This window comes from Achroia grisella, unplaced genomic scaffold, assembly GCF_030625045.1.
Source record: "Achroia grisella isolate CSIRO2021 unplaced genomic scaffold, CSIRO_AGI_Agris_v1 utg1248, whole genome shotgun sequence".
NCBI classification, from domain to species: domain Eukaryota; kingdom Metazoa; phylum Arthropoda; class Insecta; order Lepidoptera; family Pyralidae; genus Achroia; species Achroia grisella.
Genome location: NW_026712607.1, coordinates 180,222 through 206,135, shown reverse-complemented (window position 1 = coordinate 206,135; position 25,914 = coordinate 180,222). Strand labels below are relative to the sequence as shown.

General features: G+C 34.3%; 1 protein-coding gene across 1 annotated transcript in view; it reads left to right on the top strand.

The window, feature by feature from the left end:
* The window catches only part of LOC131854904 (microtubule-associated protein futsch-like), a 72,792-nt gene that overhangs the window by 17,914 nt on the left and 28,964 nt on the right, over positions 1-25,914 (top strand). The window contains exons 3-6 of the mRNA XM_059206088.1: positions 8,519-8,677; positions 16,297-16,478; positions 19,489-19,660; positions 21,762-25,781. Of these exons, the coding sequence (XP_059062071.1) occupies positions 8,519-8,677; positions 16,297-16,478; positions 19,489-19,660; positions 21,762-25,781 (4,533 nt within the window). The remainder of the gene's footprint in view (positions 1-8,518; positions 8,678-16,296; positions 16,479-19,488; positions 19,661-21,761; positions 25,782-25,914) is intronic.

The window sequence follows — 25,914 nt, the reverse complement described above, 5'->3', positions numbered from 1 at the left end:
TAATTGTTAGCTGCTTTACAATTTAGAAAGTACAATAGGTAATGTAAATTAAAATTAATTGAATACTTAACAACGTTTTGTTCGATTAAATTCATTTAATTATTAAAATAGTTAATTTAAAATTAGAATAAAGACAAGAAAAAAAATAACAAAAAAAAATCGGTGGCGGGAATCGAACCTTGAGCGTCCGTTTGGTAAGTTGATTTGAAATTCAAAGGCTTATTTCTTCGAAATTACTGGTCATTTTGAAATAATACTTAGGGTTCGCATACCCTTATCGGATACTACTACTACACGGAGTTTCGTCAAAATAAAATATCTAGGTTAGGTATAATAAATTCATAATTAATAGACCGTTACGGTATCTGTATATATTCGGATCAAAACAAGTACTATGAAATAAGAACGAGTATATAAATTGATTAACACAAGTAATTGATTTTTGAAATATATTCAGAGCCAAAAAGTCTTGTTTCTTTATTTATGTACTTGTTAGATGCGACAGCGACTTTGTTTTATACTATACTATGTAATGATTGATATACCTAAAATAAATAAAATATCTGAGGTTTGGACAAAAACTCAAAGGGTAATTTATTTTGAAAAAGTATTTTGAAAATACTTATTTTGCTTTTAGTGTTATAGTACTTTAACTGTTATGTTTTAAGTAACAATGTTTAATTATAATTAATACTACTGCACCAACACTCCGATCGTGCAAAAAAATTTGCTGTTTCATTATTTTTTAGTTCAATTAGTGGTCTACCTAAGTCCTGGGCTAAGGGGGGAGAGTCATGACGCCCCCATGACTCCCATGACCTCCATGACGCTCTCCCCTGGATCCGCCGTTGCGTCTTCTCTTTATTCGCTCAGTAACTTTGTTACAAAAGAAAAGATTCCCGTCCAAAAAATAATAAGTATTGAGGTTTGATCTGGAGTCACGTTACTCCAGACTGATTTCTATAAATATTTAGATTGGATAGACTATTATTCTTGAAATACTAGCTAGACATTATTAAGTTACTGTAGCCATAATGTAGTAGCCCAAACGTGCCAATGAGGAAGCCCTTGGCAAATGCTGCACCCTGATTGGCCCGTTTGAATTGGATCAAGAACTGCTCGTATGCCAAAAAGGTGGATTTGTATAAAATCGTGTATAAATCGCTTAATTATTATTATTACTCGTCGTGACAGTTGTGGCTCAAAACGGATCAACATTTATATATGGTCAGCTGGCATTAGATCAACAAAAGGCCTCCGGATCAACAAGTGAAAAAGGATCAACAAAAAACTACCTATACGGCACGTCTGAGCCACAAAGTGCCCAAGGGGATATTTATATATATATATATATATATATATATATATATATCATAAATTCATACATAATAAAAAACAATCAGACCGATACAAACAATAATACAAAGGTTTGCACCGAGGAATCGCACCCATGACCATTACAAGCAAACTGGATTGCCACTAGAACACTGAAGCCAATTTTCAGGTATAATCAGAAAAACATATCCCTATGGAAACCGCATGCAATTTACATATTCATAAAGTGGAGTGTACACGAACTGTGGTATACAATACAGACGAGTTAATTTGACTCTGTACAGAGTTGAAGCAAAGTTGGTTATTCCATACAAAGCCCAGAGCGACGCTTGCATGTTATGCTCGAGTTGCCAACTTGCATGAGAAACTAGTTGTTACACGGGACTTTGGGTGTTGTTGAGTGGTAATTTTAAGGAAGTCTCCTTTAGCTTAGTTTTAGTCATTTAAACTTAGTTTTAATCGTGTGACCACTTAAGGAATGTTCTCCTTTCTTAACATAATTTTAGTCTTCTCAATTTAGTAATTTTAGTGGTGTTGTTATATAGACTGACGATTGATCTTATATATATATATATATATATATATATATATAAGTTAAAATGATGTAAAGGGAGGGGACGCCCTAAGAAAAGATGGATGGATTGTGTGAAAGATGATATGAATAAAAGAAGAGTAAAGAGTATGTTTAGATATGACGACTGATAGAGAGCAGTGAAAGAGAATGACATACTGCGCCGACCCCAAATAATGGGATAAAGGCAAGGCAATGATGATAAGTTAAAATGATCTTATGAGTATAAATTTAAATGACAGTTTCAAAACTACTGATATTACAGTTTCAAAACAACTGATATAAATACTTGTATACACTGTTTATATACATTTAAATAATACTTAATTACAATTAAAAAAAATATATATAATTTTTGATAGGTATAGATAACATTAACAAAGGTACGGACCGCTATCTGTGGAAATAAACAAATAAATAAAAAAAAACAATACTTAATACATTTCGTATTATATAGAAAATACCTAAACCAAACAATCATATTCAAGATTTAAATGTGTTTCGTGGGAGGAATCGACCCTGCGACCATCGGAAGTATGTGCGAATAAGCTGTTTATTGTAATGTCCGGGATATCAACCTACGCCTACAAAAAAAATAAGGTAGAGTAACCGCTAGATCGTCGTTCATCATCAAAAATATCTTACCTACATTCGAATTCATTCTAATAACATATTTTAAAGTCTATTAATTGAAGGAATCTAAATATATATAACTCAAAGGTGACTGACATAGTGATCTATCAACGCACAGCCCAAAACACTGGACGGATCGGGCTGAAATTTGGCATGCAGGTAGATGTTATGACGTAGGCATCCGTTAAGAAAGGATTTTGATTAATTCCACCCCCAAGGGGATAAAATAGGGGATGAAAGTTAGTATGAAAATTTGTCAATTTTAAACTGATCGGGCTGAGACTTTGCATGCATAAAGCTACTATGACGTAGGCATCCCCTAAGAAAAATTTTGATAAATTCCACGCCTAAAGGGATAAATTAACGCGAGCGAAGCCACAGGAAAAAGCTAGTTTAAATTATAAAACGGTTTTAGTGCTCCATAATTTGCTCAGACGCGACGCGACGGGACCGTTTCTAAGCGAAAGTTTTAATATTTCATCCTTCCTTCCCAGTACTAATTAACGATGAGATAAAATGGTATTATTTCATTATCCCCAGAACAACTCTATTTAGAAATTATTGAAGTTCATAATAAATGTTTATTACAACGCGACAACAGTTTAAATTGTTTAAATTTTACCAAATTAGTGTTACATAGCCAATTTATCGAGGATTTTATAGGTTACTAGCTTTTGCCTCCGGCTTTGCTCGCGTTAATTTATCCCTTTAGGGGTGGAATTTATCAAAATCCTTTCTTAGGGTATGCCTACGTCATAGTAGCTTTATGCATGCAAAGTCTCAGCCCGATCAGTTTAAAATTGACAAAGTTTCATACAAACTTTCATCCCCTATTTTATCCCCTTGGGGGTAGAATTAATCAAAATTATTTCTTAGCGGATGCTACGTCATAACATCTATCTGCATGCCAAATTTCAGCCCGATCCGTCCAGTGGTTTGGGCTGTGCGTTGATAGATCACTATGTCAGTCACCTTTCAGTTATATGTATTTAGATATAAGATCACTATATCAGTCACCTTTGAGTTATATACATATATTTAGATAAAATAATAATTATACTTCAGTGCTTCGTTCTCGATATATATGAACCATGTAGTTTCTTATATATTTAGATAGGTAATATTACATCACGCTACATCCAATAGGAGCAAAGGTGTTATGAAAAATATTGCAAAAACAAGGAAAATATAGACCAATTTGCGCATTAGTAGAGCGCCTTAAGGCAGAAATATTGTAAAATCTCGGAATCCATACATATCAGCTAGTTGAATCCTTACTAATATCACAGATAACATAATATTATAATTTTTAAAGAAGGGTAGTTTTTTTTTATGGATGTTAATGGTATGGTACACCCGCATGCGCTAACGGTTTACGCTAGCGGGGCACCAGTGAAGGATGATAAGATGAACATGAGGTCAGGTCAGTTAGCCCATCGTGACAAATTCACCATAAATTTAACACGATAGTTTCCAGGGGGAACCGCGTGGAGGTCAACCTGACATAGTACATTGTTAGTAATGAGGTCTCCACATTACTAACAATCCCTTTCCCTCTAGGAATGTTTATTACCCTTTCACGCAAAAACTACTGAACTGATCATCTTGAAATTTAGTACACATATTCTTGAAGCCGAATGACCGTAGGATACTATTTATTTGAAAAAAAAAACAAATATTTTTTATTTAATGCATTCAATGCGAGCGCAGCCGCGGGTAAAAGCTAGTATACAATAAAAGACATCGACTCTACTTTATCTGTAACATTTCTTATCTCAATGTGCCTGGCTTGGTACGTCAAGTATTAATATTTTGATAGCTATATATAGATAAGATAGATAAGAACTTTTGCTTGAGAAATATTATATACCAAAGTACTTACTGTAGACTGCGGCAACCGTTACAAGTTATGATCTGGTCTTGATTTACGATGCTCTTTGTTCCTTCGTTCGTTGTTGGTATAAAATACTTTATAGAGCATAGAAAAAAAATGATTTCTTTTTTAAAAAGGTCTACAGGACTGCTTACATTCGGGCCGCTGGCTGGTACGATATTCCGCATTTTTAAATACTTATATTTTAACCAGCTGAACACGCAAACGTTGTTTTGGCATATAAATTAAAATCACTATTAAAAAGTATAATTTATGTATATATGTATATATTATGTGTATTGAGAGCGTGGAATATGGGTTGCTGATAATGATGAAAAACCTTAGCTGGACCAGACTTTTTATATTTAAATAACACATGAATTTAATTACACTAAGCAACGTATGTTAGACAAAATCTTGTAAACCCAGAGAGAAAGAGATTCAATGACAAACTTGGGCACTTACGTATTGCTACTACCATAGACTGAGACATAAATTAATTATTTGTTACTAGCAACGATATAAAGAATTGTACATTCTTTATTCAAAAATTCTTCAATGTAAGTTTATTTTAATAAATAATTTTCTATTTTATATTCTTCAAATTATGAGTGATTTTTGATGATTCTTTTTGCGAACAATAGACAATAATAGTATTGGTTATCGATTTCTGTTACTGAGTAAAATGTACCTTCTCTTGATTTAGTTTGCTACCCTTGAGGTTTATTTTCCTATTTTTACCATAATTTTCGTGTGTATGAAACACCAAAAATATATTATTAAAAGCTGTATCTGCAACTTCGTCCGCGTGGAATTTAACTTTACTTATCTAAAAATAAAAGTAGCCTAAGTTACTTATTATATCAACTACCTGCCAAAACAAGTCCCGTCAAAATCGGTCCAGCCATTTCAAAGATTAGCCGGAACAAACAGACAGACAAAAATTTTAAAAAATATTATTTCGGCGTATGTACCGTATTATAATCATATGCATGTAGTAAAAAACGGTTATTTCAATATTACAAACAGATACTCCAATTTATATGTATAGATTAGTTGTGAAATCTAAGAGCACTTCAAGTATTAATTACTCAGTTCAGGATTTACGTTACTTTTAATAATTTTACAGGAGAGAATTCGTTATAAAAAGGATACGAGGTTACCGAGAGACGGACGAGGTGCTAATGGCGTCGAGACGTTGCTAGCGCGCCTACATTTTATCATGATTGATGACTGACGATGAATGAACTGATTTCTTTTTCACTTTCCTGCAAGATTGCGACGTGATTAAAATAAAACGTCAGCTACTTTGAATATAATAATAAATTACTGTAATTAAATTAACGGTTCTTTCTTATTTCTCACTTAAAAGTATGAGATGAAATTGATGATGGTTTCTAATTTTCCTGATTTGCTGTTAGAAAAGTTAGTAGATTCCGGAATTACTAGTTTTTATTTCGGACTAGCTGTTCCCGCGACTTCGTCCGCGTGGAATTTAACTTTATTTTTGTAAAATAAATGTAGCCTAAGTTACTCCTTATTGCAGCAGCTACCTGCCAGAAGTCCCGTCAAAATCGGTCCAGTCATTTCAGAGATTAGCGGGAACAAACAGACAGAGAGACAAAAATAGTAAAAAATGTTATTTTGGTGTATGTACCGTATTTATATTCATATGCATGTAGTAAAAAACGGTTATTTCAATATTACAAACAGACACTCCAATTTTATTTATATGTATTGATTATTTAAAAGAGCAACACAAGTTTCTTGCTCGTTCTTCTTGTGATGTTGTAGTGATAACAGCTTTCCGAATGAGCGGTAGATAAAAAAAATATTATGACTATACAAAAGTGCTTGAATTAAGTTTATTTGAATAAATGATTTTCTATTCTATTCTATTTTGAAATTCATCCGCTGTTTAAAGTAGTCATATTATGGAAATATATTTATATGAGTTAGCTTTATGTAGGTGAGGTTAAACAATATATATCGTTGTGATACATAAGACGACGGCCTCGGTGGTCTAGCGGTTTAGCACATCGCTTTACTTCCGATGGTCGCGGGTTCGATTCCTTGCACGGCGCAAACATTATAAATTAGGAAACATCCAGACCGTTACAAACAATCATACTCATAAATACAAATGTTTGCACCGTGCGAGAAATCGAACCCGCGATCATCATATGTAAAGCGGTGTGCCAACTTGCTATACTACAGAGGCCGTCAAACGTCTACTTAAAGTCACAATTCTTTCGATTTCAGTCTAATTATATATAAGAGCTTATGTTATGGGTACTAGAGACAACTGATATAAATACTTAGATTTTTTTGTAATAGAAACATAGAAAATACCCAGTGCTATAGAAACAATTACAATAATTACGTAATTAGGCTTCAATATCAAACCAAATTTTCTAAAAGTCTTAGTGTAATATAGCAAATGCTTCAGACTACCCCATCAAAGTCAGTCATGAATATATTATAGAAAAAAATACAACTTTCTTAAGAATTTAATAATGTTCACAACACATTTAATATTTCTCACTTATTTAACTTTATCAGCTCTATTAGCAGATAATTTTCAATTTTATGGTTAAAGCGTTAAAGTTTAATATCGTACGTACAAGTCTATTATAGGCAAATGTAAAGTTAGTAGGGCAGAAATATTGCAATTTCCTAGGTCACCGATTAGCTCGCAGCTACGGGAAATATATTATTAGGCTTCGTTTTATATCTAGGTCACGACATATCTCTTATATGTTGGCAAGAAAAGCCTTTCTTCAACATCATCTCAGCCCGGAAGATGTCCACTGCTGGACATAGCCCCCCCCTAAAGATCTCCACGACGATCGGTCCTGCGCTGCTCGCATCCATCGCCATGCAGCGACCTTGACCAGATTATCGGTCCACCTTGCCGGAGGCCTTCCCACGCTGCGTCTTCCGGTTCGCGGTCGCCACTCGAGGACTTATGGCCCCAACGGCAATCTTCCAAAAAGCCTTCTTTAGGAAAGTACATATGTTAGAGTTAAAGATCTTCAAAATGAAACTTCGGTTATGTTCAAACATTTTCCGAACACCAATCACTTCGGTCACATTTCAAAATCAACTCCCCCATTCGTTTTTTTTCGGAATACTCTAATGCTTTTGGCCGCAGCTGGCCTTGACAGCTTCACTGGACGAAAGGGAGCGAGTGCAGATAGCACTCCAAACCCGTGGAAGGACTTATGGAGCAGCTAAAGGCTCACTCCCAAATACATGTACACCCGGGCGAAGCCGGGGCAAGTAGCTAGTATATAATAAATCAGTACTCGTCCTTGTCATAAATGTCTTCTCTTTGTAATACAATAATTTTACCCGTCTTTTCTTCAATTTGAAATCAAACGCTATCCAGCTATTTGAAATGCAGATTAGACGAATTTACATATTAATTGCATTCAAAGCTTAGTGTTTCAATTGTGGATAGAATTCAAGTTATATTCAAATTTGCGAAGCAAAGTGTATTCGTAGGTAACGTTAATGCGCTGAAACTATCTATATACAAGCGACAATTTACACAGCACCATCTAGCCGCAAGCTTAGTAGAAATAGAAACAATTTGCATATTAGCCGGGTCTTAACACCCGTTAAACCCGTGTTAAGACCCGGTTAATAATATAAAGAAAGTTTAGAAATAATCTGTATTGAAATAAACTTAATATAAGCACTTTTAAACAGTCATGTTTATTATTCTACAACTCATTAGGGACGCAGATTCATTACAAGATCGAGTGTATGTGTTGTGACTTATGTTGTGGGTAATAGATTAGTGATATAAATACTCAGTTTTTTTTGTAAATCCATACATAATAGACATGGAAAATACCCAGACCGATACAAACAATCATATTAATAAGTATATATCTATTTTGCACCGTGCGAGGAATCGAACCTACAACCGTCAGAAATAAAGCATTATATTAAATCACTAGAGCAGCAAGGATAGCGGCAATTATAATGGCGCATACGAAATCGGGTGGTCAGTTAGTTTTTATATAAAGCGGATTCTACAATAATTGTGTCCGGCTATAGCCACAAATTATTAATAAAAGAATTTCCTATATTTGCAGCGTACCTGGACCCCTACGTTGTGCCAGCTAGCCTCGACCAGCTCCTGGTGTCGAGCGACGTGGTTGGCAATATAAGATTTAGTCACCCGACGCTCTACGTGTTCCCGGGAGGTCAAGGGGATGCTGCACTCTTCGGAATTAACGGATTTAACATGCTAGGTGAGTAATCTATCTGTTAGAGATAATACTATTTGTGGAAAAGGAAGGTAAAAGGTCAGTCTATGTCAGGTCAGTATGGTCAGGTACCTGAATGAGTGAAAGGGTTTCCTCATTGCCTAAAACTGGGACATCTCAAATTAATTAATAAAATAACCAAACAAGAAGCAATGAATTACAAGTAAGAAATGCCAGGATTGGTACATTCAAAATACCTAATATCGGGCTACTCGAACAAATACACCAATAGACTATTAAGTAAAAACAACATATGCATTTTGACTAGGGCCTTCACAGGACACTGCAAATTGAACAAACATATGGCAAGCCTAGGCCTGTGCACAACAAAAATCTGTAGATATCGCCAAACTGAAGAGAAAACGCCACTACACATCTTATGTGGTTGTAGCCAACTTATGCATAAACGAAATATCTCCTTTGGAAAGTTTACACTCTATCCTGAGGAGATAAAATCCATCACTCCTAAGAATATTCTTCAGTTTTTATCAATGACGGGTCTAGGTTTCAGCGAACTCTGAAAAAGGGCGAGCTCCAAGCACCAAGATCCAAGCACCTGACAATAGCCTAAACAACCCAATAAAAAATGTAGGGTTTCCTGGGTTCCTTAACAGGTAGCAGTATCCAGGAGATCTTTTCGCTTGCTTTCACTCAAGTAATCATCAATCAATCAATCTCTTTTGCAATTAATTTTATTGTAATAAGGGAACGCGAGACAAGGCGGCCCGTACTGTCATAGGTAAGAAAAAAAGGGAGGACAGAAACTAACGAGCTCTAATATAATAATTTATGCTTAAAACAGGAATAGCTTTGATTTTAATCACTGTCCTACCCCCGATCTATCCCCCGTCCAATTCAAACGGGGATCGAAATTACGACGTCCTGAGCCAAGCCGAGCCGAACCCCCAACGGTGCCCTCAGACTAAAGTCATATCCGTCAGGCGGGAGTTGGCCTTCAGCTACTCCGTAAGTCTATCCGCGGGTTTGGAGTGCCATCTGCACTCGCCTCCTATCATCCGCTGAAGCTGTAAATGCAGCTGCGGCCAACAGCATTAGAGTATTCCGAAAAAAAATCTCTATCCTTACAGGGTTAGTCCGAAAGGATATACTAAGTCGCATGGATATGAAAGTACCCATGATAATGAACAACTTTTGTTCCACAACTTCCCTGAAACCATATATTTTTTTCGAGAAAAAATAGGTTCAAAGTTGTTATCCGAAATTACAATAACATCAAAAGACACAGCCCTAAGATCAGCTGTTATCAGCCCTATCATAATAGGGAAGTATGCAATGACATTGATAGTTTTATGAATGAAAATGGGAGGCGTGCTTTTTCGGTTACGCCTACTTACCTTCCTCTAATCAAGAATGTTGGCTATTTTTGATTCAATACTAAAGAATAGGGTTGCCGATTCTTTGCAATCTTAATAATATTATAAACGAGAAAGTTTGTGAGTATGGACTATTTGACGGAGAAACTACTGAACGGATTTTGTTGAAATTTATAGTAATATAGCTTACGCATCAAAATAACTTAGAAGCTAAATTTTTATTAACATTTATATATTGAAACTAGCTGTCCCGGCAAACGTTGTTTTGCCTTATAAATTAATAACGCTATAAAAAAATAGGGGTTGATGATAGAAGGGTGAAAATTTAGGATTGTATGTATTTTTGTATGTTGTATCATAAAAAATAGAAACCAAAACTTTTGTCTAAAAAATTAAAAATAAAATTTAGGGGTGGACTACCCCTAACATTTAGGGGGATGAAAAATAGATGTTGGCCGATTTTCAGACCTACTCAATACGCTCACAAATTTCATGAGAATCGGTCAAGCCGTTTCGGAGCAGATGAAGATGTAGTCGGAAAGAGTATAACTCTTTGCGACTACATCTTCATCTGCTTCTTCTTTATTCCATTTATTTGGGGTCTGCGTAATATTTCTCTCTTCCATTCCTCCCTGTTCGCAGTCATCCCGTTATTTACTCCGTTTCTTACCATATCATCTTTCACAAAGTCCATCCATATCTTCGGCCTTCCTCTGCCCTTATTAACATCCACATTTATATGTAACACATTCAAAATATATCCATATACATTTAAAGTTAAATACTACATACTACGATGGACATATACATATACTTACATAATATGTTTATATACACAAATAATAAAAATATACATACATAAAATAAAAACGTATCGTTATCACTGATCACGGTTTTGGTGTTGCATCACAACTCGCGTAACTTTCGCAGCACAATTTTTCTTTATAACGATCCATATTCATATGTAACACCTTCCTTAAAATATTATCTTCATTCCTATACATTACATGCCCATGCCAAATTTCCGACTAATCCTATATATCTATCTATCTAACAATAGTTAGACAACGATGAAAAAATCATTATGCGACAGTCGAGGATCATATTATAATACCATTTGAAGTTATATTTGGCTCGGCTCTAGGGATTGGCTGCCGTTTCTCTTGGAAGTTTCTAGAATGCCTGGGGCGTATTCCGTTCGATTTTTCGAGATATACGACTATTGGATATGTTCCAAACTACTTTAGGCACATAACTCAGTATTCAACCTACGCATATAGGTGAGAATGAAAGAGATACTTTTATTAGAACCACAGGTAACCATTACAGAAGCGAGTACTTCTTGTTCTGTACTTTTTAGGGCTTGTTTTTTTAGTAGACAGGTATTTGCTTTTGGTCTTATTTTATATTAGCTTAAATTTTTCTGAGAAAACTTCCGGTTTTTTAAAAGAAAATCTATAAACGTCATCCTTATAGAATTTCTAAAACATGAAGATCCGTTTAGTCGTATAAAGGTTACAAACAGACTTGTGTATTTATAATGTTAGTATGGATATGGATGGTATGAGATATGGATGGATTGTGTATTTATAATATGGATACTACAGTCCAGTTCGATAGTATTGTTCAAAACTTAATGTTTCAAAATTAAATTACTTATACCATCTTCCAAAAAAAACTATAATAATAATATCCTTAGACAAACACAGCGCCATCTAGTCACAAGCTAAGCAGAGCTTGTTTTATGGGTATTAGACAAGTGATACAATAACTTAAATACAATTCTTTTCTATATACATAGAAAACATCCAGATGAACACAAAGAAATGGATATTAGACAACTGATTTTTTTTATAAATACATACATAATATTTATATAGAAAAATCGATCGATATTAGACAACTCATAGATATACTTAGATATATATTTCTTTGTAAAACCATACATAAAAAGAAAAACACAAAAAACACATTCTCATGAATACAAATATTTGCACCGAACCCGGGACGATTGCAAATAAAGCGGTGTACTAAACCGGTAGACATCGAGGTCTTGACAGCCTATACAAGAATAATGACATAATTTTCTAATACTGAAGTAGGTTCATTCGATACTATTAACATATCTCGCGTTTAGAAGGCTTTTAGTTTAAGTGCCATTTACTGTAGGATTTCTTGGCGGAGCGCCAATGTTAAGTGGAGTAGGTATACTGAGAAGCCAGCTCAGATTTCTAAGTCAAGGTTTATACACTATTCAACATAGGTAATATCATATTCATAAAAATCTTGACTTATTTCCAAAAAACAAAAATATTCATAATATTAATACTAGATTTAAAGACAAACTTGATGTCCCCAAGTATCGTTTAGAAAAGTCAATAGGACTTATATGAGAATAGGTATAAAAATTTACAATAAGATACCAAAGGATATATTGGAATTACTCTTAAATAAATTCAAAACATTTGTTAAATCATATTTACTGAGCAAAGCCGCTCACTGAACGATTACTTGAATGACGAGCGTGCATGGCAATAGTTGTTCATGCATGGTATTTTCATTTAATGTTAGATATAAATACCTATGCATTGTAAATAATATGATTTTTAAAAAAAGGTAATTCAATAGAGTTTCTTGCCAGTTCTTCTCAATTGAATATATATACCGAACCGGACGGAATATAATGTAAAAACTTGATGTTCATAAGCGGCTAAAATGTCCTACATGAATAAATGATTTTTAAATTTGAATTTGAATTTGAATAATATCATAATATAGACCAAATTTATAGATGGCTGCATTATAGAGATAACGTATTTATATATCAGGACTGGTGTATATTCAGTAGATCTGATTAGGTCGTAAACTATATTTTATATGCCTATATCTTAATCTTAATAATTGCAAACATCTACAACATTTATTTGAAACTAGCTGTTCTCGCGATTTTAACTTTATTTTTATAAATTAAAAGATGTTTTCTAAAATAAAAGTACTCCTTATTACATCAGCTACGTGCCAAAAAAAGTCCCGTCAAAATCGTATTTATATTCATATGCATGTAGTAAGAAACGGTTATATCAATATTACAGACAGACATTCCAATTTTATTTATATGTATATATGTATAAATATGTAGTATAAGTATGTAGATTTTAACTTTGCGAATTTGTCACCAATTCACAATAAGAACAAAAGAAACATTCCCTTGAAACTTTGAGGGGCGCAGTCATAATGACATCATAATCCTGTAAGTACTCCAAAATTCCCGGATAAACAAACGGCAAACACGTAATCCCTGTCTACAGCAAACTTGTGCGAATACAAAGAATAATGTAACTTTTCTCTTGCGGAAACATCCCAATAAATTTAATATAAGGAACATAAACAAAAATTTTAACAAACTCTAAGTTATTACTAAGAAATATTCAATATGAATAGAATAGAATAGAATAGAATAATATTTATTACTATCACACATCACAACACAACAATGACGATGCTCACAGCAGCATATAAATTATTATAACATATAAATATAAATAATAAATGCAATACACATCATTAAGAGAAAAAAATAATGAAATAAAAAAAAAAGCGAACAAGAAAATCAAACAAAAGAAAATAATATATATACTATACCAAAAACAATGATAAAAATAAAAAAAAATATGACAAATTGACAAATTGTACAGCCATCGTTGCTAACACTAGCTGTTAGCAACATTGTCATTCCCTATTTCAAATGTGCTTTTCGATTGAGAAGTTCTTCTTCTTCTTTCGTTTCATCGCCAAGTAAATATATATATTTGAATATATTTTCCCCAGAACGCCGCGACGACCCTTGCGCATTCCGTCGCATTTTCTAGGTCTTCCTTTGCTCGGCACAAAGGACAAGTCAATAGGTGTGCCATAGTCTGGGATGGCGCCGCAGTGACAAGCCTCCCTTGAAGCGGCACCCCACTTTACCAAGTTGTACCTGCATCATTATAGAATAGTTTTAATTGTTTATGTAAAATCTCACTCAATGAACGTGGTAGGTATAATAGGTAGGGTGGGTAAAAAAATAAAAATTTTAAATGAATAAATTGTATATTTGCTAACAATGGACTACATACAATAGTAGGTATAGTATTCTTAAAAATATACAATTAACTTGCCTTGAGATCATAATGATAAATAACTTAACCTACATTAATATCTAAATTTATACATGTATTATAAATTATTACATTTATCTAATTTACAATAAATAATCAATAAAGAATCTTAATCACTTTCTAATTCAACTAGAGAAATTCGCAACACCGTGTTTCACAAATCAGACATTCGCAAATCTGTGTTCGTAGTCTGTTGAGCGATTTCCAAATGGGCCATTGCAGGTCCTGGAGACAGGTGTTCCGCTGGTTGAATAAAGTCCAAAGGAGCAGGATGATTTAGCTCCCTTAAGTCTACTTTGGCTTTATGTGGGTCGTTGGTCAAAGCACCTGTCCTTCTTAAAAGAGTCTTCCTGCTTTTTAAGCGGGAATAGAGTGGTGGGAATCGGTCTCTTGTCTCTTTTTTTCTGTCTCGCACAACATCTATCGTCGAACATCTGGTGGAGCAATTCCTGAGAGTGGATACAGCATATTTAGGGGTGTTGGTTTGAGGCAGCCTGTTAAAATACGACTTGTCTCATTGAGAAGTAAGACAATGCAATGAATTTACAAGTTCGGGAGAAATGAAATGAAATAATCTTACATTTCATTTCTCCAACTTGTAAATTCATTGCATTCAAATAAACTTAATATTGCTTTTGAATAGTTACATTCTTTTTATTCTACCGCTCATTCGGAATCACAAGAAGAATGAGTAAGAAACTTCTGTGTTTCTCATGTCATCACATGCATCACCCTCAACTTTTAGACTCATCCATGCTTGGTTAAGGCCCGCGTGTTTGAACGTATTACCCTCGGAAGTAAGGAAGATACATAAAATATATATCAATATTAATCAGAATATTAGAACAATTCACACAGCGCCATCTAGTCCCAAGTTAAGCTAGTTAAAGCTTGTGTTTTAAGTATTAGACAACTGATAAAAATACGTAGATATATATATTTTTCTAAATACATACCTATTATACATAGAAAACCGATACAAACAATCATACTCATAAATACAAATGTTTGTGCCATGCGAGGAATCGAACCCGCGACCATCGGAAGTAAGACGGTGTGCTAAACCGCTAGATCACCGAGGCCGTCAAACTTAGATAATTGTAATCGTAATTTTAGCCCTTCAGACTCAGTGTTTATGTGTGAAAATAAATTCTATGATTATACATTTATAGTCGCATTTCAAATGTACAATATTTATACAATCCGTCCAGTCGCTAAATACATATGTATCTTTTTTATATTGTTATTCAATGGACCAAAGTAAACAGTAACAACATCAGATACGTGCGCCGCTCCAATTTATTTTTCAATTATCAACCCTTTCCCACATTTCAATGTTTGTTGTTGCTATCTGTACCGTTATTTAATTAAAGGTACAAATGTTTCAATATCCGGTATAATTGAAATGATATTTTTAAACTAGATATTAGTTATCTATACATATAAATGTTATATGTATAGTTATATAATATAATATGTAGGAAGATCGCGGAAAGTGGCAAGAGCTCCACCGACAAGAGCGTAGCTCTTAAATTATGAATGAATGAATGATACATATAAATGAAATTGGAGTGTCTGCTTGTAATATTGAAATAACCGTTTATTGCATATGAATATAAATACATACACCAAAATAGCATTTTTTTAAAATTTTTGTCTGTCTGTTTATTCCCGCTAATCTCTGAAATGGCTGGACCGATTGTGACGAAACTTTTTTTGGCAGATAGCTGATGTAATAAGGAGTAACTTAGGCTCAGGGAGTTATTTTAGAAAAATATAGATACAGCTAATATAATAATAATAATACAATAATATCAGGACAATTCATACATCGTCATCTAGACCCGTCATCTAAAGCTTGTGTTATGTCGATTAATCCGATCATTGGTAAATATTAGTAACAATCTCCTTTCCCCCTAGGATAGAGTGTTAGGTATTGAATATTGAGTATTGAGTGTTGAGTATTGAGTATTGAGTGTTGAGTATTGAATGTTGAGTATTGAGTGTTGAGTATTGAATGTTGAGTGTTGCGTGTTGAATGTTGAGTGTTGAGTACTAAGTGTTTAGTATTGAATATGCAGTATTTATGTATTATTATCTACAATTCCAGTGGACGGCGGTTTCTCCCGCAAAGCGTGCTGGTGGGATTTCGCCCGTCACCTGGACCGTCTGGATGCGGTCCTCTTCACCAGACTCAACAACTGCTCCGTGTCAGGCATGGCCGCGGTCCTACGCAGGAAGGCCTCGGCCACTGTCTACCCCCAAATTGGACATTTCTTCTGCAATCTAGAGGTAAATATGTACTGGAATATCTTTTGTCAATTTACCACGATGGTTTCCAGGGAGAACCGCGTGGAGGTCAACCTGATGGTATATAGCAATCCCCTTCTCATCCAGCGTTACTGTATTGGATGGCCCGGCGCCATGTAGTCGCCTCACAAGGTCTCGGATCAAGTTTGTAACACTATCCCAGACACTACACTTCATTGGGCACACTACTGATTGTATCAACATGTACATTGCATTAAGAAGTAAATAATACATTTATAAAAATACTAGCTTTTACCCGCAGCTTCGCTCGCATTGAATCCATTAAGTATAGGAACATTGCATCTTATACATTGACATCTAAACACAAAAATTTCAATTAGCTGAAAATATAGTTAATTGATTTATAACTTCATTACTGGCTGCAAGATGGCGCTGATTTATAACCTCATTACTTACTGCTAGATGGCGATGAGGTATCAAAATGTTGATATTTTATTTTTAGTTTTTTAAAAATATTTGGTTTTTTTTATTCACTAACAAACATAAGAAATAATAATAAAATATGTAAATAAAATTGTCTCTAATAAAATTTCCATGAAGGTGGGCAGGCTACTTTTAGTACGGATGTAGTCAACAATGTCCTGTTCCTTGGATAGGTACATTGCCCTGGTCGGTATTGCAGCTCGTAACAAGCAATAAGGCCGCCTTATTTTATTAATGTGTTCTTTAATATATTGTTCATGCCTTATCTTTAGCAAGTCAAATTGTGCGTCTTACATAGTTATAACTGTTCTATACTTAAATGAATTTCCCTAACTTTACCTTGAAAAGGTTCCTTTCAACAATAAGGCCGCCTTATTGTATACATATGTTGTTTAATATATTGTTTATCTTTAGGAAATGAAATCGCGCGTCTTACATAGTTGTTCTATATTTAAATCCGTTTCCTTAAATTTGCCTTTAAAAGATCCGTTTCAGCAATAAGGCCGCTTTTTGGTTTAGATGTGTTATTTAGTATATTGTTGCCTTTTCTTTACTGTATATTAGTAAAAGTATATTCTATCTGTGTATCTATGTAATAGTTTACTATTGACATTGTTCTTTACTGTATTATAAACCTATTCAAGCAAGAAACATTAGCTTCGACGCATCCAGTCGTGTGATTCAAGTTATTGCTTTAGTACATGTTACAACTTATGTAATATTGAATATAAATCGTAACGATTTTCTTAAGTGCCAGTGTTATTAATATTATAAATTATATATATAAAAATCTCGTATAACAGTGTTAGTGGCCAGACTTCTCCGAAACGGCGTAACCGATTTTCATTAAATTTTATATTTATACTTCGTAGGTCAGTGAATAGGTTGATATATTTTTTATAATCCTAAGTGATAAGAGTGACACACCCCAAATAATTTTTTGATTTTTAGACAACTTTTTTTTTAATAAAAAATAAACATACACTACTAATTTTTTTAGTTTATTTGACAAATATTTTTATTTTTCTATGACAAGTCATTAAAATATTTAATTACTCTGTAATAAAATACGTACACATTTAAAAAAACTCTACCAACCAACCCCTATTTTTCAATAGCGATTTTAATTTATACGGCAAAACGTTTGATGGGTCAGTTAGTATACATATAAATATGATATATCTTGCCAACAATATACATATATATATATATATATATATATGTCTATAGCATTCACTATAATAAATGAACCATTAAACTTTACAGCACCGCAGTCTGTTCGATTGTATCTTTTAAATTACGCAACGGATTTTAATGCAGTAATGTTACTAACAGGCTGGCCGTATAGCTTTATAGCTCTATATGTTTAAATTGTATTTTTTACTATTAAGAATAGTATTACATATTGTTGTATATAGAACCTTAGTGTTCAATAAATATTATGACAGACAACAAGTGATATATTAAGTGATTCAAGAGATTGATTATATATAACAATAATCTATAATAATAATAATAATCTCAGAACAATTCACACAGCGTCATCTAGACCCAAGTTAAGCTAGCTAAAGCTTGTGTTATGCGTACTAGATAACTGATACAAATACATATATATTTTTTTTTGTAAATACATACATATTATACATAGAAAACACCCAGACCGATACAAACAATCATACTCATGAATACAAATGTTAGTGCCGTGCGAGGAATCGAACCCGCGACCATCGGTCGTAAAGCAGTATGCTAGACCGCTAGACCACCGAGGTCGTCTAGCTATATAAGGTTAACTAGCTTTTGCTCGCAGCTTCGCTCGAGTTAATTTATCCCCTTAAGGGTGGAATTTACCAAAATCCTTTCTTAGGGGATGCCTACGTCATAGTAGCTTTATGCATGCAAAGTCTCAGCACGATCGGTTTAAAATTGACAAAGTTTCATACAAATTTTCGTCCCCTATTTTATCCCCTTGTGGGTATTGTGGGTATATAATTAGCGGATGCCTACGTCATAACATCTACCTGCCTGCCAAATTTCAGCCCGACCCGTCTAGTGGTTTGGGGTGTGCGTTGATAGATTAGTCAGTCCTTTGATCACTATGTTAGTCAGTCCTAAGACCTTTCAGTTATATATGTTTATATATGTACATATGCGTGTTACAGTACATATATAGCAAGCCGAGAAATTCAAATTTGTAATGCATCCTTGCGAAGCCGGGACATCTCTAAATATATACATATAAATAAAATTAGAGTGTCTGTTTGTAATATTGAAATAACCGTTTTCTACACATGTATATGATTATAGATACGGTACATAGATAAAAATAACATTTTTAAAAATTTTTGCCTGTCTCTCTATATGTTCCGGCTCATCTCTGAAATGGCTGAACCGATTTTGAGAGGACAGGATTGGCAGGTAGCTGATATAAAACGGAGTAACTTTTTTTATTTTAGAAAAATAACGTTAAATTCCACGCGGACGAAGTCGCGGGTACAGCCAGTAGATAATATAAAAACATATATTAATGTTGTGCCCCAAATATTTCCAGGAGAGACGAGCTATTGCAAGTCCAGATGGTGATAAAGACGCAGACCCTCTTCTAGTGTCATTACTACAAGAAGGGTCTGACATGATGACCGACCTGAGGCACATCAATCTCAAACCACAGCACTGCTACAGAAGTCCTGAGCCCATCAACCTCTACCACAAAGTGGGACATGGTATGTAGCTGTTAGTTTAGTATGTTATTTATTTAAACTTTATTGTATGTATCTTTGTACAATAAAACTTAATACAATAAGGTGCCTTTACACGTACGCTCTTTAACGCACAAATAGATTTTCACGCACGAAAGAGTTTTTTTTTTCGGACTACTCAAATGCTGTTGGCCGCAGCTGGCCTTTACAGCTTCACCGGACGTTAGGGGGCGAGTGCAGATGGCACTCCAAACCCGCGGAAGGACTTATGGAGCGGCTGAAGGCCAACTCCTGCCTGACGGATACGACTTTAGTCTGAGGGCACCGCTAGGGGTTCGAACCTCGGCTCAGGCCGTCGTAATTTCGATCCCCATTTGAATTGGACGGGGATCGATCGGAGGAGGGATCGATCGGAGGGGAGCTAAACGAAAGAAGCACGAAAGAGTGTGCATGTAAATGTAGACGAATGGAACGAAAAAAACGCGCGCTGTATCTTTGTACAATAAAACTTAACTCTATTAGTATTCAATAGCCTTTACACGTAGATAGATAGATAAACATTTTATTCACGGTAAAGGCACACACACACACAAGACACTGTATAATAAGATCAAAAATAAAAACAGACATACAATTACATTAGTCAAGTCAAACAAAATACAATACACAACAAATATACATAAAAAATAAAATGCAACACAGTTAACAAAAAAACGGTATAAGTAACGTAGTGTGTGTGCATAGCCCATACGCAAAAAGGCAGCACCTCAGTGTATTGTTTGCTGCTTAGCAGCAAACCACTGATATTCAGGCACTGCCCAGAAACACGCGAGGACGCATGTAACAAGATGTACGCTCTTTAACGCGCAAATAGTCTTTCACGCACGAAAAAGTGTGCATGTAAATGTAGGCAAAGAGAACGAGAAAGAGTTATTTAAACATGCGTGCGCCCCTTCAATCGATCCCGCGTCCAATTCAAACAGAGATCGAAGTTACAACGGCCTGAGCCGAGGTTCGAACCCCTAGCTGTGCCCTCAGACCAAAGTCGTTTCCGTCAGGCGGAAGTTGGCCTTCGCCGCTCCAAGTCCCTCCGCGGATTTGGACTGCCATATTCACTCGCCCTCTATCGTCCAGTGCGGCCGTAAAGGCCAGCTGCGGTCAACAGTATTAGAGTAGTCCACAAAAAATCATACGTGCTTTTTTAAATTCAAAATATCTTTATTCATGTAGGTCTATTACAGACTCTTATGATATGTCAAATCGACAGTCAGTTCGGAATGATATCGAGATGAGAAGAACTGACAAGAAACTCAACTCGTATTTTTTTCAAATAATAGTGGGTCATAAATAATTAAATAATTAATTATCAGAAATAATTAATTATCACTGCAAAAAGGGTGAACGCCTTACTGTGGAGCAAATATGTAATTATAGAGTTATTGATAATCTATAAATGTAAACGTGTATTTGTAAAAAATGTATGTGAAATGAAATTTGTTACTAAAATTAAATAACATGAATATACACGCGTAAGAGAGTGAATAAAAAAATTGTTAAATGTAACCCTAACGCGGCTTTTTGCGTGCGCTCCTGATCGCGCGTGAATGAATGTACAAGACATTCATTTAAAGGCAACTTCCACCAAACAAATTTAGGGAGAGCAGAGACACTCGAAGGCGGTTTAGTATTTCATTTAATAAATATTAAGTAGGTATAAGAGCACATATACATAACAAGATAATACATACAAACAAATAAGATATATTTCTTTATGTAATTGGGAAACAAGCTGACGGCCCACCTGATAGTAAATGATTGCTGTCGACTGTACAGATCAACAGTATTAATATTCTTCTATTATCGTGCGATACCCGTGATACCACTTATGCCTTGCATTCGAAAGGACTTATGCCTTGTTGCCTTCTAACCTGTAATATTACTGCCTAATCGCACCTTACCACTGAAAAACAGCTTACTAAGCAAGCAGCTTGACGACTGGAATAGGTATCCATGCAAACGACTTTTTAATTTACCTCTGGTGATAATGTAATTATTATTTCTGATATAATTATTTATTAATTAAATTATACATCTTTTACATAAAAAAAATTTTTTTACCTTTCAGGCACCCTTGACATGTACGTACTGAATCCGTCCAAGGACTCCAAATACGTTCGTGAATTTTTGAAAAGGTGGCACAATAGTGAACAAAAACTATTTGAAGGTACAAGTGCATCAGGGCAATTCAATTTTCCAATACCGAATTTAGTGTCGATATGTGCGCTATTAGTGTGGCGTCCGGCCAATCCAGATGACACGATAACGAGGATAATGTTTCCTGGCTCCACACCGCAACACAAAATTTTCGAAGGCCTTGAAAAACTAAAACATTTAGAATTTCTACAACACCCAACATGCACGGGCCGACAAATGGCAACGGTTGCACAGCCTGTTAGTACAGCAACAAGTGTATCTACAACAAAATCAGTAAAACACTCAACATCTAAATTTAATAAAGAAAAAAGTTTAGTCACAGATAAAACGAAAGACGATAAAACGGTTGAGCCGGAACCTCCGCCACAAAAGGATAGTATAATTAGAGATATAACTGATTCTAAAAATATTATAGACAATAAATTGCTCAGTGAACTCGTTGAGAATGAAGATAAGAAAATTGAAAGCGTGTTACAGGAGGCTATTACTGCACGAATAGAATCAAAATTAGATGATAAAATAGCTCAATATGAGAGCACTGTGATAGATGGATTACCTAGAAAGAAAGATGTAAAAAAGAAAGAAAAGATTATAGAAAAGAAATTGAAACGTGCTGACAAGACTGATACTAAAGAAGATACTGTAGGTAAAACTAATGAATCAAAAAAAATAGAAGACGTGAAAACAAAAAAGAAGTCTGAAAGTCGTGTAAAATCGGATGTTACAACATCAATAACTAAAAGTAAAGTGAGCTCGCGACCTACTCAAAAGAAAACCTTACCAGGAGAAAGAAAACCAGTAAGCGAAGACAAGAAGTCTCCACCAACTACGCCAAAAAAATTGGTAGACTCCAAGATGCCATCATCAACAACATTAACAGTCACAAAAGACAAAGTAAAAAGTAAGACTAGGAAACTAAGTCCAAGCAGTACGCCTGCTAAGAGTGCCAAAGAAGCCAGTAATCGACGTGTGGTAGAATCAAAATACAAACAAGCATCTCCAAAACGAGATATTATGTATAAACCACCTGAACGTAAAGAATCTAAATCCAAGCGAGAACCTATATCCCGTAGACCGAGGCCACTTGCTTCCCCCATTAAGGGATTAAAAGCCATGAAAAGTCCTTCAAAATCCATTAAGTCAACAAAAGCTGAAACTTCTAAATTAAAAGGATTACAAAGGGTTAATTACGAGGATATTTTAAAAGACGCTAAAAAATCAGACGAAGAGACATCTAAATCTCTTGATGACATTAAACAGCAAGAACTGGATGAAAGAGAAGAACAAGAAATTGTAAGAGAAATTGAAGCCGTTTTTAATAGAGATAGTGAAGCTGATGAGAAAATAGAATATGTAGGACGATCAGATATTGAAAAAATTACTTGTATGATAGATAACACTAAAACAGAAGTAACAACAGATGGAGAATTTGAAGAGGAATATTTAATAATAGAAAAAGAAGAAGTAGATCAATATACTGAGGATTCAATTGTTGATCGAGAGAGTAGCCATGAGCAAGAAGAAGAATTACATAAACTTACTAAAGATAAGGAAGAATCTGAAAAAAAGAAAGACCATCCTATTTTAGATGAGACTAAAATTCAAGAGACTAAGTCAAAGTTAGAAGATAGCTTAGAAACTGAATTAAAAGCTTTAGATTCAAAGGATCATTCCGAAAGTCTAGAGGAAAAGCAAGATATAAGTAGTGAAAAAAAGACCTCTGAAAGTAAAAGTGGAAAACCTAAGGACTCTCTTGAGTTAAATATTGTCCAAGAATCACAGCCTGATGAAAAAATATCAACTACTATAGAATCTGGTGCTACCACAGCACCAACACTTCCAGAAGATGAACGTATAACACTTGATGGAATTAAAGAGAATCTTCAAATTGAGGAAAAACATATTCAAGAAGAAACTAAGGAAATAATCCCTCCTCAAACTTTAGTTGGTGTCGAAAAACCTTTGTTAGCTGAAAGAATTCCTAAAATAGAGTCTCAATCTGTTCTAGTTAGGGAAATTGTCAAAACGCCCGATGAAGTAGCAGATCTTCCTTTGCATGAAGAAGTAGACTACAGAACCTATGAAGAGAAAAAATCTCCAATTGAAGAAGATATATTCAAACGTAAACCTGATGTAGGATTTATTCATGAAATTAAAGTACCAAAAGATTTATCTCTACCAGATCGTGACATTGAAGATAATATAGTAGTAAAAACTGTACAAGGAGTATCTCATGCTGAACTTGTTACTGTAACTCCTGGTTCAGCACCAGAGTCTCCCATGTATCATGAACAAATAAAAATTGCCTCCATTTCTGAAAAAGACTTAGAACCTGTGAAAGAATACGACAACAATGAGTACAATTATAGACAATATACAGAACAACTGAGAGAAACACACATTACAACTCTAGATTCTCCTATAAAGGAGGATATCGTGATTATAGAAGAGATACCTTGTATGCCTGAAAAAATTCCATCTATACCAGAGGACGTTGAAAAAGAAATAGAAGAAGCACAAAAGTTGGAAATGTTAGAGAAACTTCCAATTAGTCCAAAAGACGTAGAAAAAATTGTAGCCGATGTTGCTGAAGTTTTAAAATCAGATAAAAGTTTGGAAGAAATTATGGCTCAAAAATCCCCTGTCATACATAGTAAATCACCAGACACTTTTGATAGAACAGAAACTACTATAGTAGGTGCAATAGAAGCTTCAAAATCAATCTTATCAACTAAAGAAGACGTAAAAGATGAGGCTTTGGAAGATATATCAAGTAAAAAAGTAAAAGAAACGAAGATAGATTCAAAATTAGACCATGATGTTATTGAAATACACAAAGAAGCATCACCTGTTAGGTCAATTACTTCAGAAGATGTAAGTGACATTTCAGATAAAACTGTTTTAAGCGAAGGTAAAAGAACAAAACGTGACATTAAAGATGAAAAAATAATAACATCTGAAGATTTAGTAGATGATGATGAAAAGGATTCTGAAGTAGTCAAAAAAGATCAGAGTGCTTCAAAGCATTCACCAGTAGAGAGCAAATTAATAGAAAACGGAGACAAGACCAAAGAACATATTCCCGATAATGTGCAAATAGCCACATCATATGAACCAGATCTTAATGTACGAACTACTGATAGTAAACACTTAAGTGGCTCGTTAGATTCAGCAAAAACATTAGAAAAATTAGAAGAAAAAATAATCGATATAAAAAAGGATAAAGAAATGTCTTTAGATATAATTGAAAAAAAGTGCGATGACATATTACTTACTGAAAAGAAAAGTCCTGTTCACATTCTTCAAAAATGTTCTGAGATTTCGAAAGATACAAACCATGAAATTGATAAAATAAAGTCTTTAGGTGAAATAGGTGAAACTAAAATTGATTTACAAAATGGTACTGACACAAAAGCAGCAGACAATTATAAAATTGAAAAGGCACTTCAACCAATTACCGATAGGGCTGATAGCGAAACTACTACCAAACAAATTACTAGTCCCGACAAAGAAACAATAATTTCCGATAAGTCTGATGCAGAAAAAAATATACAAGTTGTGCCCAAATATCAAGACTTGGACAATAAAGTTGTTGATAGTAAAATAAACAATAAAGAAAAAAGTCAATTACGAAATACATACTCACTTTCAATAAAAGAAGGTAAAAAACAGTTCGTGTCTGAGAAAGACAAAGATGAAATGAGCACACAAGATGTTTCAGATACAATGAAATCATTAGAAGAACAAATTTTAAAAAAGGTATCAACAGACAAATTCGATAAAGTACAAGTCTATTCAGATAAATCTGTGACTGAATATGGCATTGATCAAAACCATTTCGAACATCACGATTATAAAGATAAGGCATTAAAACCTACTATAAAAGATGAACAATATAACTTAGACAAAGACACTTCACAGGATGAAAATAGCGGAATTCCTTTTGATGATATTGCTCTCACAAAACAAGAAACTGAAACTAATTTTAATACGGAATTGGAAAAACTGAAAGAAAATAATAAATATATAACTGACGAACTAATAAATATATTTAAATTGGTTGA